Source organism: Pelodiscus sinensis, chromosome 24, assembly GCF_049634645.1.
Source record: "Pelodiscus sinensis isolate JC-2024 chromosome 24, ASM4963464v1, whole genome shotgun sequence".
Taxonomy (NCBI): domain Eukaryota; kingdom Metazoa; phylum Chordata; order Testudines; family Trionychidae; genus Pelodiscus; species Pelodiscus sinensis.
Window position 1 is genome coordinate 3,415,709 of NC_134734.1, and position 12,294 is coordinate 3,428,002.

General features: G+C 56.1%; 1 protein-coding gene across 4 annotated transcripts; it reads left to right on the forward strand.

Annotated features, from left to right (window-relative positions):
- Positions 1 to 384: 384 nt before the first annotated feature.
- On the forward strand, positions 385 to 12,070 carry LOC142819533 (sialic acid-binding Ig-like lectin 13). 4 transcript variants are annotated; one of them, XM_075907388.1, is made up of 8 exons: positions 385 to 489; positions 703 to 865; positions 1,358 to 1,723; positions 1,916 to 2,215; positions 2,538 to 2,834; positions 4,415 to 4,514; positions 4,981 to 5,284; positions 5,566 to 12,070. In XM_075907388.1, the coding sequence occupies exons 2-8, from the start codon at positions 787 to 789 to the stop codon at positions 5,710 to 5,712; spliced, it is 1,593 nt and encodes a 530-aa protein (XP_075763503.1). In that variant the 5' UTR covers positions 385 to 489; positions 703 to 786; the 3' UTR covers positions 5,713 to 12,070. The 4 variants fall into 4 exon arrangements, with proteins under 4 accessions (XP_075763503.1, XP_075763502.1, XP_075763505.1 ...); XM_075907387.1 differs by having other exon boundaries at positions 406 to 865; XM_075907391.1 differs by having other exon boundaries at positions 416 to 865; positions 4,981 to 5,119; positions 5,566 to 12,068.
- The last annotated feature ends 224 nt before the right edge of the window (positions 12,071 to 12,294 follow it).

A 12,294-nucleotide genomic window follows, 5' to 3' on the forward strand; every position in this document is an offset into this window, starting at 1 on the left:
TGGGTCAGAGTTTCCTCCAGCCCGGCCTGGGGGGCCAAAGGGCTGGGGCGGCTCATTGGCCTTCGTTGAGCTGACGGACTTTGTCTGAGCTCCCCCGGCGCTGGGCAGTGGGGGTGGGCAGTTTGCCGGGGATGCAGCATCACGGGGGGCAGGAGGGACATGGCTGGTCCCTCGTTCTGCTCGTATCATGTCCAGTGTCAGCCACATCAAACGGGCAGCTCCCAGCAGCGGGTGTGAAATCAGAGCGGGGTGTGAATGCCGCAGTGCTGAGCACACAGGCTGTGGGGGACGGACACAGGCAGCGCTGGCTGCCCCCGGCTCTGCATGTGCGTGGATGGGGCAGGCGGCACGCCGGCAGGAGGGCCTGCCCTGGGTGGGGCTGGGTGGGGCTGACAGGATGTGGTTTCCCCAAGGGAAGTGGGAGTCTCGGTTTCCGTGGTGTAGCACCCGCAGAGCACAGAGCTGGGTGCAGAATCGCCTGGCCCCTGGGTAAGTACAGACAGACACTGGCTGAGTCCCAGCTCCCTGCTCTGATCCCCACTCCCTGCCCAGAGCCCAAGCTAGACCCTGACTCTCAGCTTCCTCTTTTCTAACCACTAGACCACACTTCCCTCCCGGGTGCCCCTTTTCTTATTGCTAGACCACACTTTCCGGCTTTGCTCATTCCTGCACCCTCTTTCTCCCCAACACCCGCCCATGCAGGGACCTGGGACTCCCTGAAAGGAACCAATCGGGGGGTCCGTGAGGCCCGGCTGCCAGTTGCCCCCAAAGCCGCGGAGCGAGAGGATGTGGGGGCCAGGGGCCGGCCAGACGCCCCCTTGCACCAGGCGAGGTCTCGGAATCCTCCTCGCACTGCTCTGCCAGGGTAAGAGCCGCAGGGAGCCGGGGGCAGGAATCCCGCAGCGCCGGGGAGAGACCCAGGACTCCTGGCTTCAGACGCCTTCCTGCGCCAGAGCTGAGACTGTCAGATACAGGACGGTGTGAGGGGCACGGGCAGAGAGGGGGGCTGTGGGTCAGAATCCAGAGGCATGGGCTGTGGGTCAGGGTTATGGAGCACTGGACAGCTGGGGGGCTGTGGGTTGGGGATGGTGGGTAGTGGCAGAGCTGGGGGCTGTGGGTAAGGGTTATGGGGCACTGGAGAGCTGGGGGGCTGTGGGTTTGGGATGGGGGGTAGTGGCAGAGCTGGGGGCTGTGGGTCGGGGTTATGGGGCACTGGTAGAGCTGGGGGTTGTGGGTCAGGGTTATGGGGCACTGGAGAGCTGGGGGGCTGTGGGTTGGGGATGGGGGATAGTGGCAGAGCTGGGGGCTGTGGGTCGGGGTTATGGGGCACTGGCAGAGCTGGTCTGTTCCCCTGCAGCCCAGCTCTCCCAGGGGCAGGTCTATCGGATCCACGTGGCGCCCCATGTCACGGTGCAGCAGGGCCTCTGCGTGCTGCTCCCCTGCCATTTCACAGCCGATTTCGAGTCCCCCGGGTCTGTCTACAAATACTGGTTCCTCAGAGACACCGACTGGCACCGCAGTGTGCCCGTGGTCAGCACCAACCCGGACAGGCCCCCGCAGGAGCCCAGGGGTCGGATCCGCCTGGCTGGGGAGGCCGAAGACGACTGCTCCCTGAGCATCAGCGACGTGCGGGCTGAAGACCGGGACCGCTACTACTTCCGCTTCGAGAAGGGAGAGAGCAAATACAGCTACCTGGAGATCCAGCCGCTGGTGAATGTCACAGGTGCAGCAGGGGGCCCAGTAATACTGAGCTTGGTTATGCCCAGTGGTGGGAAGTTCCATGGGTCAGTCCCAATAATACCCAGTGGCGGAGAGTTCCACATGTTAATCTCAGTTATACTCAGTGGCAGTGAGTGCTGGGGATTAATCCCAGTAATTCCCACAGGGCTGAATCTTAATGGTTTCTCCTGCCTAGAGCTGAGGGACCAGCCAGTCCTGAGGGTCCCTGAGGTGCTGAAGCCCGGGCAGCCAGTGAATGTGACCTGCCAGGCTCCGGGCACCTGCTCTGGGACCCCTCCTCAAATCACCTGGACAGGAGGGTTCAACTACTCGGCCATGAACGTCTCAGAGCCCCAGGGGAACGGCAGCGTCTCCTACAGCTCCGTGCTCCGCTTCACGCCCACCCTGGCGCACGATGGCAAAGAGCTCGGCTGCACCGTCACGTACCCTGCGGTCGGGGTGTCCACCCGCCGAGCCCTCCGGCTCCACGTCGGCTGTGAGTCACCCAGTGCAGCTTCGGCAGAGGCATGGGGGCTAGCAGTTATGGGGGTACAGGCAGGACTCCTGGATTCTATGTTTGGCTCCGTGAAGGGAGTGGGGACTAGTGGTTATGGGGGAATAGGCAGGACTCCTGGGTTCTATGCCTGGCAATGTGAGGGGAGTGGAAACTAGTGGTTACGGGGGACAACGCAGGACTCCTGGGTTCTATGCCTGGCAATGCGAGGGAAGTGGGGGCTCGTGGTTGTGGTGGGGGTGGAGCTGACAGCCAGTGGGGTCCTAGGAGAAAAATTCCCCACACGCCCTGTGTCCCGTTGCAGATGCACCGGAGCTGCTGCCGGGGGGGAACTGCACGGTGTGGGGCAGCGGGCCCGGGGGGGCGGCCACGTGTTACTGCGCGGCCGAGGGGAACCCCCCACCCCGCCTCCAGTGGCGCCTGCCCAACCGCACCCTCCCCGGGGACTTCAAGGGCCCTGAGCTGCGGGCCAAGTCCTGGGTGCGAGGCCCGGCCGTGAGTGGGGAGCTGAGGGGCCCGGCCGGGGCCCTGGCCAACGTGTCCTGCGCCGCCGCCAACGCCCACGGGCAGAGCCAGGCCGAGCTGCCCCTCGTGCCTGCAGGTACTGGGGACCTATGGGAGTGGGTGTGGGGCACCTTGCTACCATAATTACTCACATATATGACCCACTCTGGGTATATGGTTCATGGCTGGGAGAGATTGTTGGTGGAGCTTGCATGGGATCTCCTGCTACCATAATTACACTCATACACAGCCATGTCTGCTAGTACCGTAATTACTCGTATACAATCATGTGCCTAGTACAAATTGCCATTTATTTAATATAGCCTGAGCATGGGGGTGGGGTTACCGTATATTCTCATAACCGAATAGTAACCACCCCCCTAATTTACTCCAAGGCCAGGGTGTGTCGGACCGGGCCAGGTCTGGTCACAGCTGAGGTCGTCTGCTCAGGGCGAATTGCTCAAAACTCGGGGCTCCTCACAGCCCCTGACTGGAGACCTTCCCAAACTGGCCACAAACCGGTCACATTGAGCACTCCAGGTGCCAATCTGGCTATCCAGAATCCTCACAAGCAAAGCGCCTCTGACACTCCAGCTCCCTCTGTGCCGCAGTCAGCCCGGGGAGGGGTTATCGAACCCAGTCCCACCTACCCCAAACGGGTTCTCCCTGTCCCAAGAAACCAGCCACAGTTCCCAGCCAATTTACACTCTGGATCTTACCCACAAGTTCACGTTGGGCCGATCCTTTAGAATCTAAAATCGAAAGGTTTATAACTAAAAGAAAGAAAAGAAGGAGAGTAAAGTTGATAAGGAGAATATGTTACCTGCATCCAACCACCCAGTTCTCAATACAGGCTCTCAGCAGAGATGTTATAAACTCCAGTCTGAAAAGTCTCTGGCCTACATCCTATGTCAGGATGGGTCCACGATCCTTCCCGGCTCTCTGTCCCTCGCAAGGCTGCATCTGGGATCAGGAGCTGAACTCAAGACAAAATTGAGGGTGCCACATGGCACTTATATACTTCTTCTGGCATCTTTCCGGCCAGAGCAGGTCACCTGGTCAAGTGACCTATCCCTATTTCACATGCTGGCAGCCATTATGCCCTGGCTGGTTTGCCGGAATCCAGATTTGCAGACACATTCTTCAGTTGTGTATTGGCACCTGGAGAGTTGTTGTCCCTGGAGTTGTGCTATTTAGCACAGTCACTGGCTGAACATTCTTTGCCGGTTGCTGTCTCAGACAGAGATTTTTCCAGCATAAGCACAGAGTACTTATTCATAACTCCATGTACAGATATCACAGAAGTACATGAATAGCAAACATAGAATCAGTAGAACACAAGCTTTCATGTGACACCTCACACGCCCCCCTTTGTACTGACTTTTGGGGCAGACACCCTCCCATGGGTGCAGCAATGATCTTTAAAATCCAATAACGTGACACAGGGGAACCTAGGAACCTCTGAGTAGCTCGTGTGCCCTTACCGTATTTGCAGATGTATGCACACCATGATACAAGGCACACGTGTAATGTAGCTGAGAGGAAGAGACAATTGCACCCTCCCCCCTTGCACGGGCAGGCTGTTGTAATTACGCACAAATACCTGCTGCCCCCCCTGCCCTGCCTGATGCCAATAATCCCACTGCTGACACCAGCTGTGTCCATCTCTCTCATCAGGGGACAATAATTTGCTGCTCATAGTCTCCAGTGGTGTCATCGGTGGCGTTCTGCTCCTCACGGGGCTGGTGATCGTGGTTTATAAAATAGCCAGAGCCAGGTGAGGGCACCGAGCCAGGGTCTTGGAGTGGCTTAGTCATAAAGAGGCTGCATGGGCCATGGGCCCCACTCAGCACTAGGGGCTGCAGGAGGCTCAAAATAGGAAGGGGAATGAGTGGAGGGCAGACAGGCCCAGAGAACTGGAGGGAAGAAGATGGGGGGGCGGGATTAATTAGTGCACCGGGAGATACCCATAGAAAATAGGCCACTGGGAGGGGATTGGACACTGCTCTCCTGTAGTTTGAGACTCCGCTAAGAAATAATTCATCAATGGGACTCCCTGCCACTGGGTATTAGCAGGATCAACCTGTGGGACTCCCTGCCACTAGATATTATCTGCATTAATACATGGGACTCCCTGCCATTGGGGCTTGATTGTGGTAAACTCTGGGACTGACTGCTTCCGGGTGGACTCATCGGCAGCTCCAGGGCTGGGGGAATCAAGCTAAAGCTGTTCCCTCCTGCAGGAAAGATGGAGAGGAAGGACCCTCAAGCTATGGCGACGGTGGCAACAGGGAGCAGCAGCCATCCCCTATGGAGGAGAAGCCCAACAGGGTGAAGAAAAAGGAGCAGTTCAACCCGTACAAGACCAAGGCAGGGGGAGAGGTGGGGAACGCCAGGCTGCATGCTTCCCCCATCGGCCTTGGGGCTAAGACAGAAGAGACCTGCTTCTTCCCAGGATGGGTGGGGGCTCTCCCCTGGAAGGCAGGGCTGGTCCCAGTGCCCCAGCAGAGCACTAGGGGGCGCTGTTCTGCAGTTGTTTTCCCTGAGGTACTGGCCAGAGCCTCCACCTGCTTGTAATCAGACGTTTCCCGGTTCGTCAGAGCTCACGGGTCGCAAATCCCGATGTGCAGGCCGGATGCCCAGATAGTTAATTGCATTTGGCTTCTGAACAGCCGTGCTGATGCCCTAGATACATTTGTCTTGCTTCCTGCCCCTGGCTGCACGTGCTCTTTCCTCATGCGGGGATGTGTGGGGCTGTTCCCCAGCTGCCCCACCCCAGAGGCAGCTGCACCGCAGTCACTGTGCAAACCAACCCTTCCTCTTCGCAGCCTCCGGAGCTGAGCTCTGACGACTATGAGAACATGGAACAAGAGGAAAACAGTGAGACTGTAGCAGGAGGAGGAGACGAAGTCTACGCGAACACTGACGGTTTACGGACACATTTGCCATTTGACCAGATCTACTCCAATGTCTAACCTTAGACATGCTGACAGTGCTTCTAATTATCTTTTCTATTTCAACAAGTGCTTGTATTGCTATGGGTAATTATAGCTAGTGAGTGGGAGTGAGCAGTGGGATAGTTGGCAGTGACATGGTGGGGGAAGTGGGATATGCCTAGAACCAACACATGTCAGCAACTGAGGTAAGAAGTAGAGTTACTTCCTCTTTACGGTACCAGGTATGGTTCAGTCGCCATGTGGAGCAGCACAAGACCCCCCCTACCCTGGTGCCCTAGGGGTGGTGCCCTAGGCCATGTGCCAGCTTTCCTGTGCATGAACTTTCCTGATGTCCGATAACCAGGCCCTGCTCCCAGATGCCCAGATAGGTTTGGTGCCATTTATGACATAACAGCAGGCACCCAAATGGGTGGTGCCCCCGTGTCAGCTAGTCCTTGTGCTAGGTCCTGTGAACGCCTTAGAATAGTGATAGAAATGTAGCCGTGTTAGTCTGGGGTAGTTGAAGCAAAATGCAGGACAATGTAGCACTTTAAAGACTAACAAGATGGTTTATTAGGTGATGAGCTTTCGTGGGCCAGACCCACTTCCTCAGATCAAATAGTGGAAGAAAGTAGTCACAACCATATATACCAAAGGATACAATTAAAAAAAATGAACAAATATGAAAAGGACAAATCACATTGCAGAACAGAAGGGGGATGCAGGGGGGGGGGGAAGGAAGGAAGGTAAGTGTCTGTGAATTGATGATATTAGAGGTAGGGAGAGTGGGATGTTTGTGAGTTAATGGTATTAGAGGTGATAATTGGGGAAACTATCTTGGTAATGGGTGAGATAGTTCAAATGTTTGTTAAGTCCTTGTTGGAAAGTGTCGAATTTTCTACCAACTCTGATTTCTTAAGCATTCAGCTCTTTCTCCCCACCCTCCTGTTCCCCACCCTGCTAAAATCCTAAAATCAGAAAATCTCAGGACCCCAGGTTTTTGATCTTGCGTAAAAGCGGCTGCTCTTGCGCAAAAACTTGCTGCCTGTCTACACTGGCCGCATGTTCTTAACTGACGTTGTAATGTATGAACTCAGGGCTTCTTGCGTGAGAACTCTGATGCTCCTGCTCAGGAATAAGCCCTCTTGTGCAAGAGCTCTTCCAGAAGAGGCCAGTGTAGACAGGCAACACGAATTTCTTGTGCAAGAAAGCCCTATGGTTCAAATGGCCATCGGAGCTTTCTTGAGCAAGAGAGCGTCTACACCAGTGGTCCTCAACACGGTGCCCGCGGGGCCATTTGCGTGCGCCCGCCAAGTGCTCGGGGCTGGCCTGGCCCCGGGCATGTGGCGCATGCATGGTGCCGGAGCCGGCCTGGGCGAATGGCGCACGGTGAGTGCTGGCCACGGGAACGCCGTGAATTAGCCGCCCACACTCTGGGCGCGTGGCGGTTGGGGGGAGGCACCGGCCCCGGGCGCGAATTAGCCGCCTGCGCTCTGGGCGCGCGGGACTTGGGGGGGGCGGCCCTGGGCACGTGGCGCTTGGACGGGGGGGGGGGGCGGCTCCAGGTGCGAATTAGCCGCCCATGCTCTGGGCGCGCGGTGCTTGGAGGGGCGGCCCCAGGCACGTGGCTATGGGGGGAGCCCCGCCCCCGAGCGCCCAAGTGTCCCCGCCCTCTGGCGCCCGGCAGGCGAACGGCCACGCCCCCTGGTGCCCAGCAGCCTCAGATGGTTGGGGATCACTGGTCTACACGAGCATGGATGCTCTTGTGCAAAAGCACATGCCCGGGTAGACACTCTCTTCTGGAAGAGCTTTTGTGTGAGAACGCGCCAGTATAGACGTAGCCTAAAGGTTCAAAAGTCCCATCAGGGCAGGATGAAAAGTGGGGATGTCAAACACAATAGACTGTGAAGGAACTGAGCACACCTGTCACCAGCTGCAGTTTTACTGCTTAGTTTACCAGTGTTAACCCCCGGAATTCCCTGCCATTGTATGTCGGTGAAATTAACCCAGGCCTGGGCAAAATATGGCCCATGGGCCAGATCGAACCCAAGAAGCCACCAGATCTGGCCTGTGGATGCTGCAGGGAGCCCCAGACAGGCTCCCTGATTGCCTCACCCTACCCACACACTGCTCAGAAACATGGCTGTGGACAGGTTTTCTTTAAAAACTGTGCATCTGGAGGGGAGGAGGGAAAGATTGAGGAGCTGTTCCTACCCCCAGCACAATCCCACTGACTGATTTTGCCCAGGATCACCTCACTAATATACAATGGCTGGGAGTTCCAGGGGTTAACACGATTAAACTCAGCAGTAAAATTGTAGCCGGTGACAGGGTGATCAGTTCCGTCACAATCTATAGTTTGGGTGAAGGAGGCAGTTGTGCTCTGGGGTACTGGACTGGTTTGGGGGCCAATGGGAGCTGCCTGTTTCAATAACAGGCAGCCACGAAGCACAAGAGCCTCCAGAGCACATGGCTGAAGCCTGTGCAGGGGCAGGGCAGTTAGGCATGTTCCCTCTCAGCCCCATGGCAGCACAACCGCACAGGTGATTCATCAGCCCCCCCCCCCCCCCCCCCCTCCTAGCCAGAGGCTCCGGGGTCACTGCACAGAGTTGACTGACTGGGCAGGGCTGATTAATCATCTAGGAAGCTGGGCTGCCCCACAGCTGAGAGGGACACTGGCTGGCAAGGAGGCTGATTCAGGAACAGCTGCTGGTTGGTAAGTCTCCTGGCCAAAGCCTGCCTCTGCCACCCCAGCCCCTCCCTTCCCCAGCCCTCTGCCCCCTGTCTTGCCCCCTACTCCACATACCTAAATCCTCTGCCCCCTTCCTGCATCCTTATCCCCGCTCAGATCTGGCACCCCAGTCCCCTGCCCCAGATCACAGTCCCCTCCTGTCTTAGCTCACAACCCAAATCCCTGCAACCCCTCCTGTACCCCAATTCCCTGCCCTGGGTCACAATCCAACCCCCTGTTCCCCAGTCCAGTGCCCCAGGTCACAACTGCCTCCTTCACCCAAACTCCCTCCCTTACCCCAAGCGCCCAACCTCCATCCCAGACCCCACACCTCCTCCATTAAAATCATGGAACAGTGCAACCTTCGACCACTTTCCAAATTCTTGGAGTGCCCCCCATCAAAAATTATTGCCCACCCCTGGGTTACCCGCTGTGAATCACTGTTGTAGCCCTCAGAGGAGTAATATTTTACACCACTCTTCCTTTCTACATCTTGAGATCCATCCCTGATGCTTTGCCCCAACATGGTCATGGATTTTACAGTAAATTTGTCAAAATACATTTATATATTTTTGTAATTTCAGTGTGTTCACTGTGGTTTGATTATATTCTAATACTGAGGTTAACCTACAGGATGCCCTGCCTCTGGGGCAGGTGTCTGCTGGGATAATCCCTGGAACTCCCTGCCACTGGCTATTAACAAGCCTTCCTGCAATGGTGTGTAAATAGGACTTGTCTGCATTCCTCCCTGCCCCTGGGAATTAGAGGGATTAACTGCTGGGATTCCCTGCTTATTGCTATTAGCTGAGTTAGCCTGCAGGACTGCCTGCCACTGGGGATCAGTAGATTTATCTCATGGGGTCATACCAGTGTTAAACCAAGGAACTCACATGCTGTAGCATTTTTAAAGCTACAATCTGCTGAATGGCCATATTCACTTTCTGTGCAGGGATCTTCCTTGTGTGAGGAGTTAGAAAAGTGAAGTGTGAATCTGTGTCTAAATCTAGACTTTGGCGTGTGAGCCAGTAGTGGCACTGGGGAACTGAATGGCCCAGTGCTCGAGGTAACTGTGTCTGAGTGGGCTTGTTTTTCCTGTAAGCCTGGATTGTGATTGGTCCTACAAAGGCCTCTGATGCTGGAATCCATTCTGGGTCTGGTGATTTCCAACTCAAGATGAGACAAGTTTGGACTGAACACAAAGAATTCCCGCCTGGGCAAAGAGGTAGAAAGGGGGAAATAGGGGCAGTGACCAGATGCCAGGACACCCGCGATTTACCCCCAAGGCACATCTGGGAATATCTAAGATTGAAGAGTGGGCAGGATTGGGCCCAAGCCAGGTGGCTGCCCAGCTTGTGAGAGAAGACAATCAATTGGAACAAGTCTCAGGGTGAGAATTTGCATGTCACAAATAACTTCCCTTGATCTGAGTGTTTCACTTGCAACCACTTAGGTCTGACTTTTAAAACTTAATAAAACCCTTTGTTCTTTATCAGGCCCTTTGTAAACAATTGTTTATAAGGGCAACAAAAATGATGAGGAGTTTGGAGCGGGTCTCATATGACGAGAGATTAAAAAGACTTGGACTTTTCAGCTTAAAAAAGAGGAGACTCGGGGAATAGGACAGAGGTCTATAAAATCATGACTGGCCTGGAGAAAGTGAATAAGGAAAAGTGATTTACTTGCTCCCACAATAAAAGAATGAGGGGCCATCAAATGAACTCAATAGGCAGCAGGTTTAAACAAAACAAAAGGAAGTTTTTCTGCACACGGCACAGCCAACCTGTGGAACTCCTTGCCAGAGGATGTTATGAAGAACTGGATTTTAACAGGGTTCAAAAAAGAGCTAGCTACATTCATGGAGGTTAGGTCCATCAATGGCTATTAGCTAGGATGGGTAGGAGTGGTGTCCCTGGCCTCTGTTTCTCTGGAGGTGGGCGACAGGGGAGGGATCACATGGTGATTCCTGTTCTGTTCCCTCCCTCTAGGGCAGCTGGCACAGGCCACTGTCGGCAGATGGGACACTGGGCAAGCTGGACCTTTGGTCTGACCCAGTCTGGCTGTTCTTATGTTACCTGTGGGGGTAACCACTGTGCGTATCTCCTCTTGATTGATAAAGGGGGCTGAGCTTATGAGCATTCTCTGAGTACAGCTTTTACGCAGGGAACTCAGATTTATTCGGGGTTTGGTCCCCTTGGGGCTGTGTCCTGGGAGTGGTCAACAGCCTTGCAGCTGAGACGTCCTGGAGCGAGCCGGTTCACTGTCTGTGTTGCTCTTCTGGGGGGCAATTACCCCCCCCCCAGGCTGGAGGGGGACCAGAGAATCCCAAGCTGGTGATCCAACCCATCACACCCCTGTCTAACGACACTTCTCTTGGGGATGCTTTCAGACTGGTGCCCTAAAAGAGCCCGTAACCCCCCCTAGCAATGAGCCCCGAGGTCCCTGCCAACCCCACTCCCCATGGAGATTAAAGCTCCTGCTGGCAGAGCAGCCTGGCTGGGGCGTTTCGAAGCGGTGACCTTCGTCTGTTTCAGCACCTACAACAAGGATCCGGTGGCACCATAAGACCAAAACGCTCATTAGGGTCGGAGCTTTCATGGGCGGCACAGAGGGGCAGGATCCCACGAGTCTGTTAACACGCCTGCCAGCTGCAGCGTCTTCCTCTCCAGCAGCATCCCCTGGGCCTGGTGCTGCGGGGGTGGAGAGGTTCCCCTTGTGGTCAGGCAGGAAGTGGCTTCTTTCCAGACACCTGGTTCTACTGAGAGGTGGAAAATGAACCTCGCCCAGGGCTGGGCCATCATGCCTGGCCACAGCAGGAGCAGAATCCCTCCCCCTTCCCCCAGGGCAGGTGGACCCCCAGCGAGGGCAAAGGACGGGCCGAAGTTGCAGCTCCCTTTGTCGGGTGCTGTTCCCCTCAGGGCTCAAACGCTCCCCCCTGCACTGATCTCAGCTGGCTGCTCCTGCCGGCTTTGCTGGGGGTGTCCGGAGGCCAGGCTCTGGAGCCAGCGTGGGGAGGCGGATCAGACTCCGGGAGACGCTGCTGCAGACTGGGGAGAGCCGACCGGCACCACAAACATTTCCTCTCCGCAGCATCAGCAGAAGGGCCTTTACTTGTCAACTTCTGCACCAAAGCCGGCTCCTGGCAGGGTGTTCCCAACGGCCCCCTCAGAGCGATCCCCCTGCTGGGGACAGACCTGCTGCAGGTGACTGGGTGCTGTATGTTTCACCCAGGCGGGGTGTGACGTAATGGGGGTACTTGCTGGGCTGTGGTGACCTCTGCTGTCTGTAGCAAGACCCAGCAGGGAAAACCTTATTATGCAAAGGTGACTCCATACCGGTTGAACCAGCCAACCCCCCCATGGGGAGAAACAAAGGGAGGTGGAAGGCTGCCCTGGCTGGGGGCAGGGCTTGGAGAGGGGGAGTTAGTACCTGGCAGGAAAGCAGGGGAGAAGGAACTGGGGAGGGGGCTGGGATTCCCCTATCTCAAGGGGGGCACTGAGGCCTCTTAGCCCCCAGTTCCTGTAACTAGATTACATCTGTGCTGTATTGTGGAGAAGCAATAAACCACCTGTATTCTATTGGCTGGTGAAGTCTGTTCGTGCCATTCCGGGGCTGCAGGAGACTGGGGAACCCCAACACGCCGTCACACGGGGGCCCACCGGGGCCGAGGGACTGAAACCAGGCAGGTCTTTTCAGTCATCTGCAGGTGGAATCGAACCTGGGGCCTCAGTGTAGGAGCCTCTGAGGCATGAGCTAAGAGCCGCTGGCTGGTAGCTGGGGCTGTGGAGCAGACTCGTTCTCTCTGCATGGGATCTCACGCCCAACCCGCGTGTGGGTTACATGTCCAGCCTCCCCCAGACAGGTGGGTTCCCGGGCTCCAGAAGGTATCCCAG

Bases quoted from the DNA above. Each gene is read 5' to 3' on its own strand.
- LOC142819533 (XM_075907388.1), top strand. From the start codon at position 787: ATGTGGGGGCCAGGGGCCGGCCAGACGCCCCCTTGCACCAGGCGAGGT. The intron at 2,216-2,537 runs GTGAGTCACCCA...GTCCCGTTGCAG, and splicing joins CCTCCGGCTCCACGTCGGCT to ATGCACCGGAGCTGCTGCCG. The intron at 2,835-4,414 runs GTACTGGGGACC...CTCTCTCATCAG, and splicing joins GCTGCCCCTCGTGCCTGCAG to GGGACAATAATTTGCTGCTC.